The 15,199-nt window shown below is 39.4% G+C and overlaps 1 protein-coding gene across 2 annotated transcripts in view; it reads right to left on the bottom strand.

Moving 5' to 3' along the window:
* LOC149205655 (DNA-(apurinic or apyrimidinic site) endonuclease-like) overlaps positions 1 to 15,199 on the bottom strand; it is a 350,957-nt gene that overhangs the window by 73,485 nt on the left and 262,273 nt on the right. For both annotated transcript variants that reach the window (XM_089393520.1, XM_089393521.1), the window contains exon 6: positions 7,461 to 7,522. In XM_089393520.1, coding sequence (XP_089249646.1) covers positions 7,461 to 7,522 — 62 coding nt within the window. The remainder of the gene's footprint in view (positions 1 to 7,460; positions 7,523 to 15,199) is intronic.

Here is a 15,199-nt window from a genome sequence, read left to right as displayed (position 1 = left end):
ACCTATGACCTATAAAAGCTTCAATCATGAGATTCAACAAGGAAGATATTCCAAGAATCAACTTCTAACGAATGATTTTTTTTCCATGAAAAAGTTTCACAAGGCCCGCATCTGAAAAATATAGGTGCATTATATTACACATTTGAACAGTGAACACCCATAGGGGCTCAAGTACATTAAGCAGAATTACAATAATGTGACAACTCATACAGTGCTTTTAAAGGCTTGCCGGAATGAACGTCACAATTTCTTGCTGTTTCGAACTGTCTGCAACATGAGCCACAACTGTCAGTCCACTTTTATACACTCAATTTGCCTCCTACAACTGCGGCATAGTCCCTCCTTCTTGTTGTCAAACGTTGAGCTGTAGGGCTCGATTCATGCCACTGTTTACACAAAACAGCTTACTGTTCACTAAGGAACAGACCTCGGCCTCCCTATGCAGACTCCTGTACCCAACCGAAGCCCTAAACAAAGATGACAATGCCACAAACTTACCTCTACTCAGCCTAGACTTGTTAAATTTTTATACTATATATATTTTGAAAAATTGAATCATTACATATAAATTCTATGGTTTTTTTTAGGCTTGTGGCTACATTAAAGTATAAATTATGGCTGCTAGCAACATATATTTCATTGCTGTCCCACCAAACACACAAGGCAGCCCAATAAAATAAAGTTTAAAATGTTGAGTCTTTGAGAACTCAAAATACTTTAGGATTTTTGAGCGTAAACCTGAGTTTGTAGGAAACTTGGCTAGTGTATCTCAGTCAGCTGTGTGTGACAAAATCTGTCCCAAGTTTCACCAAAATAGCTGAGTCTAGCATTTACTTAAATTAAGTAAATGTTGGACTCGCTGCTTTGGCATTAGACATCTTAGTATCTCACAATGTTACAAATTCAAATTTCATATATATTATTAATTATAATTTATAAAATTTAATATTATTATATTACGCGACAAACCCACGCACCCTGTTTCCAAAAATGTCGTCCCTGTCCCCGTCCCCGTCCCCGTCCCCGAACACACGTTTCTTGGCAACATAGACGAAAAGTCTCAAGCTTTTGTTGCTAGATCAAAGAAGAAGAATGGAAAGTTTGGAAGATTTGAACCTCATTGAAAGTACAACAGTAACAACAACAAATGGCGACGTGGAAGACAAGATATATCCAAGTTCGATGCTTTGGGTGCAATAAATATGGACACTTTAAAAGGGATTGTCCCAAGGATCCTCAAAATAGGAAGAACAATAAGAGGAAGGAAAGAAGTGGAGCTCACATTATTAAAGAAAATGAAGAACCTAAAAAGAAGCCGAAGAATGAAGATCATAAGGATATCTATTATTGAAGAACTCCACCACTACCAGGTCTACTAGCAGTTTGTTTTCTCTTTTATTAGAAGATGGCAGTTAGAGTAGCATATGCAGTTACATTTGTAGAAGAGTCTTGGATTTTGCAAATTATGGCATCATGGAAAGAAGCATATAACATTGGAAGAATTAGAGTCTACATAGTCAGTTGCATTTTATTGGAAGCAGTCATCTAGCAAGGCAAGGATAGAAGGATTTGGACCATCAAAGCACTCCACAATTCATGCAGCTACTACTTGGCATCATGTTGTTATAGAAGCAAACATTTAGCTAGAAAGGATCACAAGGATCCTCGACAATAACAAAACCATCGTTAAAGAAGTTTCTTCAGTGTATGGAAGAATCATAGTGACATGGAAAGAGTATATTCCACTAGAATTTTATGGAAGCAAAAGCAGTCTAGAAGTTTGAAAGTATGAAGATAGTCGAGAAGCAACTTGAAGACATAATTGGAGCATTTCTCATGGAGAAGGAATATCATCTTGGGCATCATCTTCAAAGAAAGAAGTAATTTGTTCAAAAAGAAGTTAACTAGATGGCAACATGAAAGGAAGAGATATAAATATCTTTAGAAAAGAGCTCTTCATTAGAAAGTAGATTCATGCCTTTAGAAAATACTGTAGGAAGAGTTCGATGCAAAAATATACTTGAAAGCATGAGCATGGTATGTCTTGCTTAAGATTGGAAATGTTGGGACTCTTCCATATGGTTATTCGATATATAGAAGCATGAAAGATGAGCAAAACATATGGTGATATTGATCAACATCCAATATGGTCCCTTGAAGAATGTAAGAAAGATAGTAATGATAACTTCAGAAGGAGCTATAAAGACCATGATGGATATGATATTGAAGCTTGTTGATTGGTTCAAGAACACATTGATTGATGATTGAAAGTTGAAGAGCATGAAAAACTCTAGTGCAATATGAAGATAAACCATGCAAAGGGATATTGACCTCAAAGGGAGCAAATAGCAGAATTTGACAACTTGACTAGAGGCTATTATGATTTGGCAACTCTGATAGTGAGAAAAGATGTTTGGATATGGTATGACTTCTTGAAAGAATATATGGCATAAATGTGTATACCATAAAAATAGGAAGGCAACAATTTGATATAGGAAGTCATGAGTTAGTTCGTTGTCACTTGATGGCATGATGGATACGATGTTGTTCTAAAAAGTAGTTCACTTTCCCAGATGGACAGAGGGAGCTATAATTAGATCTACATTGATTGGTTTGACAAAGATACTGTTGATGACAAAGACACTACAAATGATAGTTGATGGAAAGTGATATTAAAGGTTGATTGCAAGAACCTTGTCACGAAGATAGATTATGAAATAGTTTGGCTCCATGACACCTAGGAAGGTCGAAGCTCAGGTATGGTATGATGATGTGAGATAGGAGCCCTTGCAATGAATACTAAGATCTCCACGGAAGAATAGGTAGTTGATGATTGAGACAAGTTAACGATTGTGATGATGTCTCCCTGGTTGAGAGGGAGTAAGGGATCTCCTACCTGTTTCAAAGGGAGTAAAGGACTACCTCCCTGGTTGCGAGGGAGTGATGATGGACACTATATTATCCATGTGTCATGCACTAGGCCAGGACTAATAGTCGTAAGTCTAGTGAAGGCACTGGTAGGGAGAATGGAGGATTGGATAAGCATCTAGGACCGGTACTCCTTGAGGATTTGGAATCCAAGATAGGTAGTAGTCCCGTGGACCGATACTCTTTGAGGATAAGACAGGGTATCCAAGATAAGAGTAGTCGAAGAGGACCGATATTCTTTGAGGATTAGGAATCCAAGATACAAATAGTCCTATAAGGACATACCTGATGAACATCTAAATTAGGTATGTGCCTTGAGAGGCAGTTGTGGTGGTGTCCAAATGTATGCCTCCCAGCATTGTATCCTAATATAGTGGAGAGTTGGAGCTTGTGAGTAAAGGCCTTGCTATATTGTAATTTGACAATGTTGGTTATGGTGTTGATGTTTTATGATGGCTTATCAATCTGACTCTTCTTATGAGAATATTTCAATTTGAGAGTACCCTTGTATCCGGTTGTGTAATTATGAATACCTCCCTAGTTAAGAGGGGGTGTTGAAAAATGTAACTAGGTTCGATCTTCATAATTATCATTGTACTTGTCTCATTATGTAAAAGCAAAAAGAAGAAAAAGAATTTATTACTATTATTATTTCACTAGTCAAGCATGTTCTTAATGCTTCTAGGGTCTATTGAGTCAAAAGAATATTTGTTATGAGTCAATTCATTGTACCAGAGTCAAGTCCCATTTGGATTTCTGAAATCAAGTGGAAAAAGAATTTTATTTGAGCCAAAATAGTCAATTTTGTCTCCACGAGACCCAGTCAGCCTTTCCTAGACAAGTCGGCCCTGGAAGGAACCTATTCGACCTCCTGGATGTGTATATATATGGTGCAATTCGACCTCAATGGAAGACAAGCAAGCAACTTTGATCTCTGTGCCAAGAAGAGAGAAAACCAATGAAGAACTCAAGGAAGAAGAGCTAAATGAGAGAGAGAGAGAGTGAGTGAAAGTCAAGGAGGAAGAAGAATCTGCCACAAGTGCGAAATTTCAAAGAGTTGCAGGGGACAAAAATCTATTGCAAGGGCTGAAAATCATAATTTGACTAAGATTTGAAGAGGTTTGACTATCTTGACTTGATTGGATTTGACTTGTTTGATGAAGGTTTGAAGGAGGGAAAACTTGGGTCTTGTGGAAGGTCTTGGTCTTGGATTTCTCACTTTGATCTGATTCTATAAGAAGAGAAGAGTTGACTGGGTTTTCCCCCTTGTGGGGTTCGGTTCTGGCTATATCTTGTGTCCATTATCTTCTTGTGATCTTCATGTTTATGTTTTGGTAATTGTTTGATGAAAAGAACATAATAAAAATAATAAGAAGCTAACATATATTCACAAGAAATTATCAAGAAAGAGAAACAACCCTAATTGGTTGCCCTAGTGATTTCTCAACAACCCCAAGGCGAATTGACATTTCTTGAATCCACCCTTCAATCAATAGGTGTTATGTGAACAATAATGGAAACGGACGGTAGAAGACATCATGGTCAAGTGCCATGGTCAAAGGGACCGACATTATGGGGATCCACATCCTAAGTGTATAGATGTGAGGAGGTAGCAATCGTGGATGCATGAGTTACTAGCCTGACCATTGTTTTTCCACCCCTCTTGTGTGTCTTCTACTTTTTCTTGATTTTTTTCTTTGTATTACTGCTCGTAGCTCAAAGGGTTAGTGCTTTTTTGTCTGATGTATGGCAAGTGTATTACCCCTCAATTATGAGGCAATTGATTTCCCATCAAGGTTTAGACATGCAAGGGTTCCTTTCATGATGTAACAAGCAATATGGTGCTCAGGAACCGGGTGACGGCCATAAAGGGTGAGGAAGAGCTCATGTTAAGCTTTTTCCCACGTGCTAATGGGTATGTCCTGACCATCTTTTTCATTTTAATACTCTTCTTTTATTTTGCTTGTGGAAAATATATGCTTTTTCTTTTTCTTTTAGTTGCATCAACCTCCCAGGGCCAAGTTTCGTGCCCAAACCAAGTATGAGGACGTATGGGTGCCAAAGCCCAAAGAACCAATGGTCAATTGAACCCAAAGAATCGAAGTGGAATATAGGTCATGTAATATAAGATGGAATGTCGTACAAAATTGGGGTAGATGGAACACACTATCTCAATCAGGGCATCCCATGTAGTGCCCCTTTTATACCCATTGGGCAGGGCATTATGGGAGGTCACACTGAACTAGGGTCAAAGTTTAACCCCCCATTTAAGGTGAGGGAACAAGATCATGGTCAAAACCCCTCCTCCTTCCAAGTCACCCCATCATCCATGTCAAATGCCCAAATACAAACAAAGCATAAGCACTCGATTGCAAAATGAATAAAGCACCTTCTGATCAGAAGCCCACCTTTGCTCATGTGCTCCTAGGAGATAGGTGAGAAGACATTCTTGAGAAATAAATAGGGCAGCAGATTAGGTTTAATTTCTCTTACTTCAAAATTGCTTGTGAATATATGTTGTCTTCTTATTACTTTTATTATGTTCTCTTCATCAAACAATTACCAAAACATAAACATGAAGATCACAAAAGACAATGAACACAAGATATAGGCTCCAAGTTAGGGAAAAACCACACAAGGGGGAACCAACTTCTCTTCTTATAGAATTAGATCAAAGTGAGAAATCTAAGACCCAAAAACCAAGACCAAGACCTTCCACAAGACCCAAGTCAACCCTCCTTCAAGCCTTCCTCAACCAAGTCAAGTCCAATCAAGTCAACGAAGGTCAAAGCTCTTCAGATCAAAATTTCGAACCTACAACTTCACAGAGTTTCCCTAGCACCTTTGTAGAGTTGCCCCAGCATCTTCGCCAAAACAAAATTTCAACCCCGTCATTCGCAGACTTTCCCCATCACTTTGTGCATTTGAACAAAGATAGACAAAAGTTCGATTTTTTTTCCTTGTAGACCGTCGTTTTCTCTCCTTTGATTCTTGCTCTTTCTTCTTTGATTTTCGCTTGTCTTCTTGCTCTTGCTTGCACATAAATTGAAGTTGCCAATGTGTGTCGAAATGAGGTCAAACTGCTCTATATATACACATCCAAGAGGTTGAATTCCCCCTTCCAAGGCCAACTTGGTCTTGTGGGTGACAAAATGGATGTTTTGACTCAAACAAAATTCCTTTTCTTCTTTCTTTAAAAAGTCCAAATGAGACTTCACTCAAGTACAATAGGTTGACTTATGACAAATATTCTTTTGACTCAATATTCCCTAGAAGCATGAATAACATGCTTGACTAATGAAATAATAATAATAATAATAATTTCTCTTTCATCTTTTGTTTTTACATGAAATATACAATGACACAAGTACAATGATAATTATGAAGACCGAACCTAGTTACGTTTTCCAACAGACATGACTGATGTAGGTGGTGGAGATATGAATTGCACATCGTCTTCGGCTAGTGGCGGCTACAGACGCTACTAGTTGGCTGGCTGGAAGAGATGACGGGAGAAAAATTCTCTTTGATAGGGTTTCCTATTTTTGGTGGATAACAAGAACCATTCTGGATACATCTACAACCGATATCCAAGCTTATAAACCCATCCTCAAAAAATTAATATAAAGCATTCATTAAATAAACATTCATCGAAATATGAAAATTCAATAACTAGAAAATTGAATATGTCATTAGAATTGATCTGTGCCATACAACCACTTATCAACTAGAGCTCCCTTCTGCAATATTTTTATACACGAATATCAATTTGAAGTCACATGTTTGAAGAAATATATCGAACTACTTATGGCTTTTGCTTCCTAGAAAGATTTTGATATGGCAATACTAGTCCTAGTCAAGATCTATTGTCTATATACTTGACCTTTGTTTGAACCAATCATGTTACAACTTTTCAAATAACAATATTAAAACCAGATAGAATCACATCAAGGCCCATGCATAAAAGTCCATTTTTGGAAGTTATTTTTTTATATCTAAGTTTAAGATCGTGGCCTAGCCAGTCACCAAACTGATGTATTGGGCGTCTTCTTTGTGGGACAAGGGACCCCTTCCATGTAGTAATATGACTACTTAATCTACGGAGGTGTACATACCTTACCCTTTTCCGATTTTGAACCTGTGACTTCCAAGAAGGAAATAGGTATTCTTAACCGTGCTTCTCTATGGAATTTAATTTTGTATCATATCTAAAAAAAATTATGTTACATATATATACATAAATATCTATATGTTATACTATTTTCACCTTATGTTGTATCTGAACATATCAGATACAAAATTTTCCGAAAAAGCTAGCATTTTTGTAACCGTCTCCAAATTTGAAACAATTTCTGTATCCCAGTAACTTTGTTTGTTCCTTGCCTTGGAACATTTAAAGGGTCATACTGCGTAGACAACTAGGAGAGTGAAATAAATGTGAGATTCCACTTGTGACTAGGAAAGTGAAATCAATGCTTCAATTATTTGACTTAAAAATATCTGAATGCAATGAGCAAGAAAAGATATAATACTGTGACAATATAGTTGAGAATCGCCTCCTCTCCGCAATTGTAAATCCCGGTTGCCCACAGTCCTAAGTAAAAGGCATTGAAAGACACAAGTAAAAAAAAAGTTCAAATAGGATATATTGTTTAGCATGTCCCTAAAATGAAATCAACATAAAACTAAATAAATCATACAAAACCCCAATTCCGACTAAACAGCTTGCTGAAACTCCAAGATATACAAATTCTGAAGTTACATGGACAATTTAAAAGGAAAATAAAGACTCGCTAATATATGTCAAACAAATACCTTATTCTGCATCATGAAGCAATAAACTAAGCAACAACAAAATTATATTATACGTATCGCAACATATATGCTATATACTTTGCATATATTCTGTAACAAATATTGGTATAGTAAAATAGCACAAAAAAAATGAGTTAATAGGCGATCATCCCACAGATTGTATCGCTTTTCTTTTCAACAATCAAAGATAGCTTGCAAGATCATAATGTTCTGAGTCATCTATAACAAGTCTACTCAACTTGTATGTAATTGTTGGCAACAAAGGCATTCTGCTTGTCATGTGAAGAACTGAATGGTAGTTCTGCGGTGGTTTTAGTAATTTGCAAAATAATCATCAAATGTAGAATATACAAAATGGAAAAAAAAAAAAAAAATATATATATATATATATATATATACACACACATGGACACACACAATAAAACTTGTAAAATTACTATTGCTAAATTCATCAATGCTTTGTGAGAAGAGAGCTAAGAATCAATATGTTACAATCTACAGCCAAAGTAACCAAAAACAATCATGTTTCCTTCCATTTCTGTTAAAAGAAAATATTTCTTAAACAACAACAAAATGGAAACAGTTTAAAAACACCTAGGAAAAGTTTCCATGGGCATTCCTTTTTAATTGTTTTTCCAAAACCGGGTGGGCCTAGAAATCATTATCTTGAGAAAAGGGAAAATTAAAATGGAAGGATCAATGACAAGTCACATCTCTTCATTTTTGCCACTTCAAACACACTGAAATCAGTTATTGAGAATAAACCAAAATTATGTGAACCATCCCAAAAATAAGCATACAGAAGTTTTTGCACAGTGATAATATTTGTCCAGTACTGCGTACAAGTCCATACATATATGTTAAATGTAGAACAATAATGTATATTTGTAATAAATGCTGATCTGGGGTAACATCAGATGTGCTCTAGGTCTCAAATTTTGCAGGGAGGCTTAGGCACATGTATTCCAAAGAGCGCAAAATGTGTTTTGGAAAATTCCACCTAAAGACAATTTTATTAAAATAATTAATATTTTTTAATGGGACCCTAAGTCTAAACTTAGGAAATTAAAAATATTAATGGGTATTAATCTAATTGTGGGTGTAACTTCTAGAAGAAGACGAGGATCAAGCTAAAATGATCTTAGCCATTGATTAGCTTTTAATCTAGGTCGTTGAATGTCAACGAGAAGATTATTTAAGGGAGCTTGAAGGTCATTTGGAAAACACAGCGAGAGATCAAGAGATCGAATTTCTGAAGTGAGAAGTTCTCAGAAGGAAATTCTGATCGAGGAGATTTCTTGCAGTTGATGGGCAGGGATAGCATTTGGAGAGAGAGAGAGATCTTCTCAGCTGGAGAATCATCAATAGGGAGAGGCAGAGAGTGATCCAGCAGCTCTTACGCAGAGGCTGACACAGGGCCATGAAGGGCCACGTAGAGGCTGCGCAGAGGGTGAGAAAGAGTGAAATTTTGTTGGGCAGAGTCAGTTTCAGACGCTGAGAGTTGGGGTGTGAGACCGGGCGGCTGAGAGTAATGACTCCGAGCAGCAAATCAATCAGTTGACTAGGTGATGCAGTGCCTAGAGGGGTTGACGAAGGGACTGCGTGAAGACTACGCTGAGGCAGCGTAGGGCCTACCAGAAGCACCTCATCCAGTGTCCAGATCAACCGGGATTTTTCTCAGTGATCGTGTGAGTTAATCTCACAAATCTTTTTGCCAGTATTTCTCTCTCTGTAACTGAATAACCCTTCAGGTATTCAGAGATGTATTCAGAATTTGCTACTACTTAATAATAATAAACCCTCAAAGATGTTGCACCGTTTTCTCACATTGGGTATTTCCGAGGACATTTGTCCAAAAATAACGGTGTCAATTGTGTTGTATTTTCTTTCTTGCTCAGTCTCTTGTTTCTGCATATAACTTAATTAAGTGAAGGTTGCAGTGTATGTATTACGATATTTTCCATACGAAACTGCAAGTAATTTGTTTAAAGGAATTTAACAAATAGGAGTAATATCATCAGCTGTTGTAGGAGGGATTCCGGTTGAAGAATTTTCACATGGTATCAGAGCTGCAAGTGGAACAAGAAGAGCAGTGCCAAAGAACCCAATGCTGAGCAAAAGAGGGAAATCGAAAAGCTGCAAGAGGTAGCAATTCAAAACCTCAGAGGGTTTGCATAGTTTTTAGTCGGAGGGCTAAATTTTCGAGGTAGTCTCTCTCTGAGAGAGTCGACGGAGAGAAAGGCTTCCAGATCAAATTTTTTTGTCAAGGCAGAGGGAGCAGCATTGAAGCCTCAACGTAAGGAGAGCTAGTGGGACGCGGATTTTTTTGCAAGCAATTTCCTGGGTAGAAAATCATCAAAAGAAATAGGAGAAGCACGACTGAGGGAATTTCTTCCTCAGAGAATTCCTAGCCAGTTGAGCAGCAGCAAGGGGCAACAGTTTTACTAGCTCCAACAGGGAGTGCGTAGGCTAGCCCAACAACAACACAGAGGAGAGAGGAGGTCATTCGAGTTTCTATTTGTGGCAGGAAATGGCAACCAGGGGCTTGAGGGATCAGGAAAAGTTGGATGGGGCATCCAACTATGTCATCTGGAAGGCAAGAATCACATTCCTTCTAGGTGAGCATGTCCTCAAGACATATGTCGATAGCATAGTGGTTGTGCCTGCAAATCCAGATTCACTGAAGAAGTACAAATCAGAAATGGTGAAGGCCAAGAGGATGATCCTTGATGGAGTAAAGGATCAAGTGGTGTGTCATGTCGCTAGCAGAGGGACTGCTAAGGAGATGTGGGATGCTTTGGCTACGTTATATCAGGGATCTTCTGAGCAGCGTAAGATGTACTTGGAGCAGAAGCTGAGATCTGCTCAGATCTAGAAGCGGCGCATGTAGATCCATTCCTCACAAAGCTAAAGGAAACCCATGATGAGTTGTCTGCTGCGGGGCATACACCTCAAGATTCAAAGTTGGTTAGACTGGCCCTCAATTTTGTCTCAAATGAGTGGCAAGTCTTTGTACAGAGTATCTTGGGCAGAGCAGCCTTGCCGAACTAGGATGAGATGTGGGCAACTCTATAACAAGGGGAGCTGAGGAGAGACTTCGTCAAGGTTAAACTTGAGGGAAGCAGCAACAGTGGGTCGAAGCCCTAGGAGGAGGAGGATAATGCAGCCCTTGCATCGAAGGGACAGTAAGCGCAGCAGAGACACAAGAAGGACGTCTCGAAGATCAAGTGTTTTAGGTGTGGTGAGATGGGTCACTCCCCTATTCAGTGTCCTCTCAAGAAGAAGGGCAAGGATGAGAAGCACGATCTGAAGGTTGCGCCTGCGAAGATTGAAGAGGAGGAGTTTGCCATGACAGTCGAGATACCTCCAGGAGAGAGGTGGGTTGATTTGGAGTTGTAGTTCGAAACAGCTACAGATGGGCAGGATCCTTGAGGAGTCCAACTCTTGGATCATTACCTTGCTACGAAAGCCCAATTTTGCTGTAGCAGGATGGACTAGTGTCAGATGGTGCCAAGGAGTTTCAGGGAGACAGTTGCAGTGGCTAGGAGCGCCGAAGACTGAACAACACAGAGCAAAGTTGGCAGCAGTGCATATGGCACAGAGCAGAGGTCAGCAGCAGCGCAATATATTTAGAGGGTCAGTGTAGAGATTAGAAACAGTTAGGCTTCACCATTCACGTGGTATCATATTGAACACAGTTAGTACAATAATTTTGGATGTTTTTTTCTGTTGTTGATAGAGTAGCAGCAACAATTTGCAGTGCAGTAGTAGTTGGCAGTGGCAGTGCTAGCAGCAGCACAGATGCAACACCTGAGAGGGAGTTGTAGTACGGATGCAGTGTTGACAGTGGCAGTGTCAGCAGCAGTACAATTACAACAACAACACAATAGTTGGTGGACAACATGTCAGACATCAACAGCGCAGAGGACGATGCTTCAGAGTCAGAGCAGTATGCAGCATCGTATATTGCTAGAGAGTATTCCTCGCTAAGAGGGAGTGTTAATTTGGGGTAGCATCGGATGTGCTCTAGGCCTCAAATTTTGCAGGGAGGCTTAGGCACATGTATTCTAAAGAACCTAGAAAGTGTTTTAGGAAATTCCACCCGTAGACAATTTTATTAAAATAATTGATATTTTTTAATAGGACCCTAAGTCTAAACTTAGGAAATTAAAAATATTAATGGGTATTAATCTAATTGTGGGTGTAACTTCTAGAAGAAGACGAGGATCAAGCTAAAACGATCTTAGCCATTGATTAGCATTTAATCTGGGTCGTTGAATGTCAACGAGAAGATTATTTAAGGGAGCTTGAGGGTCATTTGTGTGAAAATTCCTATACTCGAGGAACCCCTACTGCAACAAAACTGAATTTACTTCTCCTACTTCATTTTAATATACATTATCAAGTTATTTTCTGAAAAATACTGAAGTAAATTACTTCTGCAACCTACACCAATTTAATTTGATTACATGAAACAAGAAATTGAGCAAAGAACAAGATACATAGGACACCGTTATTTTTGGACAAAATAGTCAACAAAAAAAACCAATGCGGGAAAATCGGTGCAACAACTCTGAAGGTTTTATATTGTTAAGCAGTAGTTCTGAATACGATGCTAGATGCCCTCCTGACAATCCAATTACAGAGAAAAATATAAAGGCGGAAAACTGAGTGAGATTACTTCACTTCACCCAGCAGTTTCCGGTTGATCTGGCAACAGAATTGGCAAACCCCAGACTATCTCTGCGTTGGCCCTGCGTCAGCCTTGCACTGTCTCTTCTGCCTCTTGGAGCTTCTGCGTCAACCTCTCATTTGTTTGGGCAGCACCCCAACAGTTCCGAATTTCTATGTGAAGACAACTTCCCTTCTGCACTAGCCCTTCTGGCTCTGCGTCAAGCCTGCGGGGGCCCAGACTGACCCAACGTTAGTCCCTCTAGGTGGTGCGCTGCCTCCACTAGTGGCTCTCCGCCTCTCTGCTGAGTATTCCCGAATTATCCCTGCCCCTCTACTACAGAATGATCACTTAGTTCGTATTTCTCAGCTTCCAAGCCCCAAAAATTTCGAACTCTAGATCAATTCGTTCTCTTGGTGTGTTCCTGAATGAACCCTAAGCCTCCTTATAATTTTCTTGTTGAGAGTTCAACGACCGAGATTAAGTCTCTAATCAAGGCCTAAGATTAAGAACTTGACTTGATCTGCTTTCTAGAACATTCTCACCCATATTTTGGTTAATACCCATTAATAATTTAATTTTCCTAAGATTAGACTTAGGAACCCCATTAAAAAAAATAATTATTTTAATAAAATACAATCCGGGTGGAATTTCACCAAATAGTTTTTAGGTTCTTTAGAACTCATGTGCCTTAGCCTCTCCACCAATTTTCATGGCTAGAGCAAATCCAATGCTACCAAAAACTAACACTCCCTCTTAGCGAGGAATGTGCTCTAGCAACAATGTCCAACTGCATGTTGCTCTGTCTTTGAAGCATCTCCTTTCCGAATTGTTGTTGCCATCAACACTGTACTACAACTTCTACTGTACTACTGCCCATGACATTGCCACTGCCACTGCTGCATTTGTACTACAACTCCCTCTCAAATGCTACATCTGCTATGCTGCTACGACTGCCACTGCTAACACTGCATTCGTACTGCAACTCAGTTGCTAAGAGAAGCAACTGGAAAACACCCAAAATTATTGAACTAACTGTGTTCAGCATAATACCATGTGAATGTTGGAATCTGACTGCTACTAGTCTTTGACCCTATGAATCTTTTGCGTTGTTGTTGTCTTCTGCACTGCTGCAAACCTTGCTCTGCACTGATCAGTCTTAGGTCTTAGGCTACTACATCTGTCTCTCCAACCAACCCATTACATCATCTAACACTAAGTCCATCTCGCTACTGCTGAATCTCGGGCTCCCGTAACAAGGAATTGATCTAAGAGGTGGGTTCCTCAAGGATCCTGCCCACATGTAGTCCTCCTGACTACAGTTCTATATCGCCCCATTTCCCTCCTGGAGATGCATGGGCACTCATGGCAAACTCATCTTCATCAATTTTTGTTGGAGCAGCCTTAGGATCATGTTTCTCATCCGTATGCTTTTGCTTCAAAGGACATCGAGATGCAAAGTGGCCCATCTCGCCACATCTGAAACATTTCACCTTCGAAATGTCCTCCTTCCGCTTCTGCTTTTGTTGTCCCTTTGATGCTAGGGTTGTGTTCTCCTCCTCCTCCTTAGTCTTCGTGCCACTCCCACTGCTGCCATTGAGGTTGACCTTAACCAGATCCCTCCTTAATTCTTCATGTTGAAGGGTTGCCCACATCTTCTCCCATGAATGTAGTCTTTCCCTACCCAATATACTTTGGACGAAGACTTGCCATTCATCTGAGACTCCATTCAGGGTCGTCCTTACCATCGCGGTAGACTAATGAGTAGACCCCACTGCAGTAAGCCGGTCTCTGGTGTCCTGAAGACGTTAAAGATAGGAGTTAACCCCTTCTCCCTTCTGCATCAATGTCTGTTGCAACTTTTGCTCCAAGTATATATTTCGTTGTTCGAAAGAACCTTCATAAAGTGAAGACAAAACTTCCCACATTTCTAGGGATGTATCTTTGCCCTACAAGTGTGAGACCACATGATCTTGAACTCCATCGAGTATGTACCTCTTCGCCTTTGCCTACTCAGCCTTGTACTTCTTCTTCTGATCATTATCCGTGGGAACAACCACAACACTCTTGACGTAAGCTTCGAAATCGTACTCCTCCAAAGTAGCTAAGATTCTGGTCTTCCATATGACATAGTTGGAAGCTCCTTCCAACCTATCCTGATCTCTGAGCCCTTGTGATGTCATCTCACCCAAACTATCGAATTGACTACTCTAGTCACTACGCAGCACTAGTCTTGTTATGAAACCAGCTCAAGAAAAGATAGAAAAGATAGATCAATGCCTTAGAATTCAGCCTCTTCAAGGGAGCAACCTCCTTTACATTACATAAATGAACAATTCTTCGATGATACAAATGAAAAGACCTCCTTTCTATATATAGGAGTCTAAGGGGTCATAACATAATCAAAGCCGACATAACAATAATAATGTAAGGGCACAATAATAACAATAGTGGGCTTCTATGGGACACAATAGTAACACTATGGGCACTACATGGGTACATCAATATAATAAGTGGGTTGTACTAATAACAATAAGGGGTTACACTAGTAGTATAGGGGCCTAACATGCCCCTCTCCTTCAAAAAGCGTTGTCCTCAACGCTTGAGTAGTTCTTGATGCTTCTGTATAAAATCCTTGTCCTCCCATGTGGAATCTTCAGCGGGTAAGTTCTTCCACTTGATAAGATACTCTGAAATTGATCGATTTCATAGCTGTTGGGTTCTTGTTTCTGTGACTGCTCCAGGTTCCAATATGATTTTTACCTCCTCTTCAATTTCTGGCAA

Source organism: Pinus tabuliformis, chromosome 1_2 (genome assembly GCF_031772625.1).
Source record: "Pinus tabuliformis cultivar Carrire ecotype Pingquan chromosome 1_2, CPIR1, whole genome shotgun sequence".
Classification (NCBI taxonomy): domain Eukaryota; kingdom Viridiplantae; phylum Streptophyta; class Pinopsida; order Pinales; family Pinaceae; genus Pinus; species Pinus tabuliformis.
Note: the sequence above shows the minus strand (reverse complement) of the source record. Positions and strands in the feature narration are given on the sequence as shown.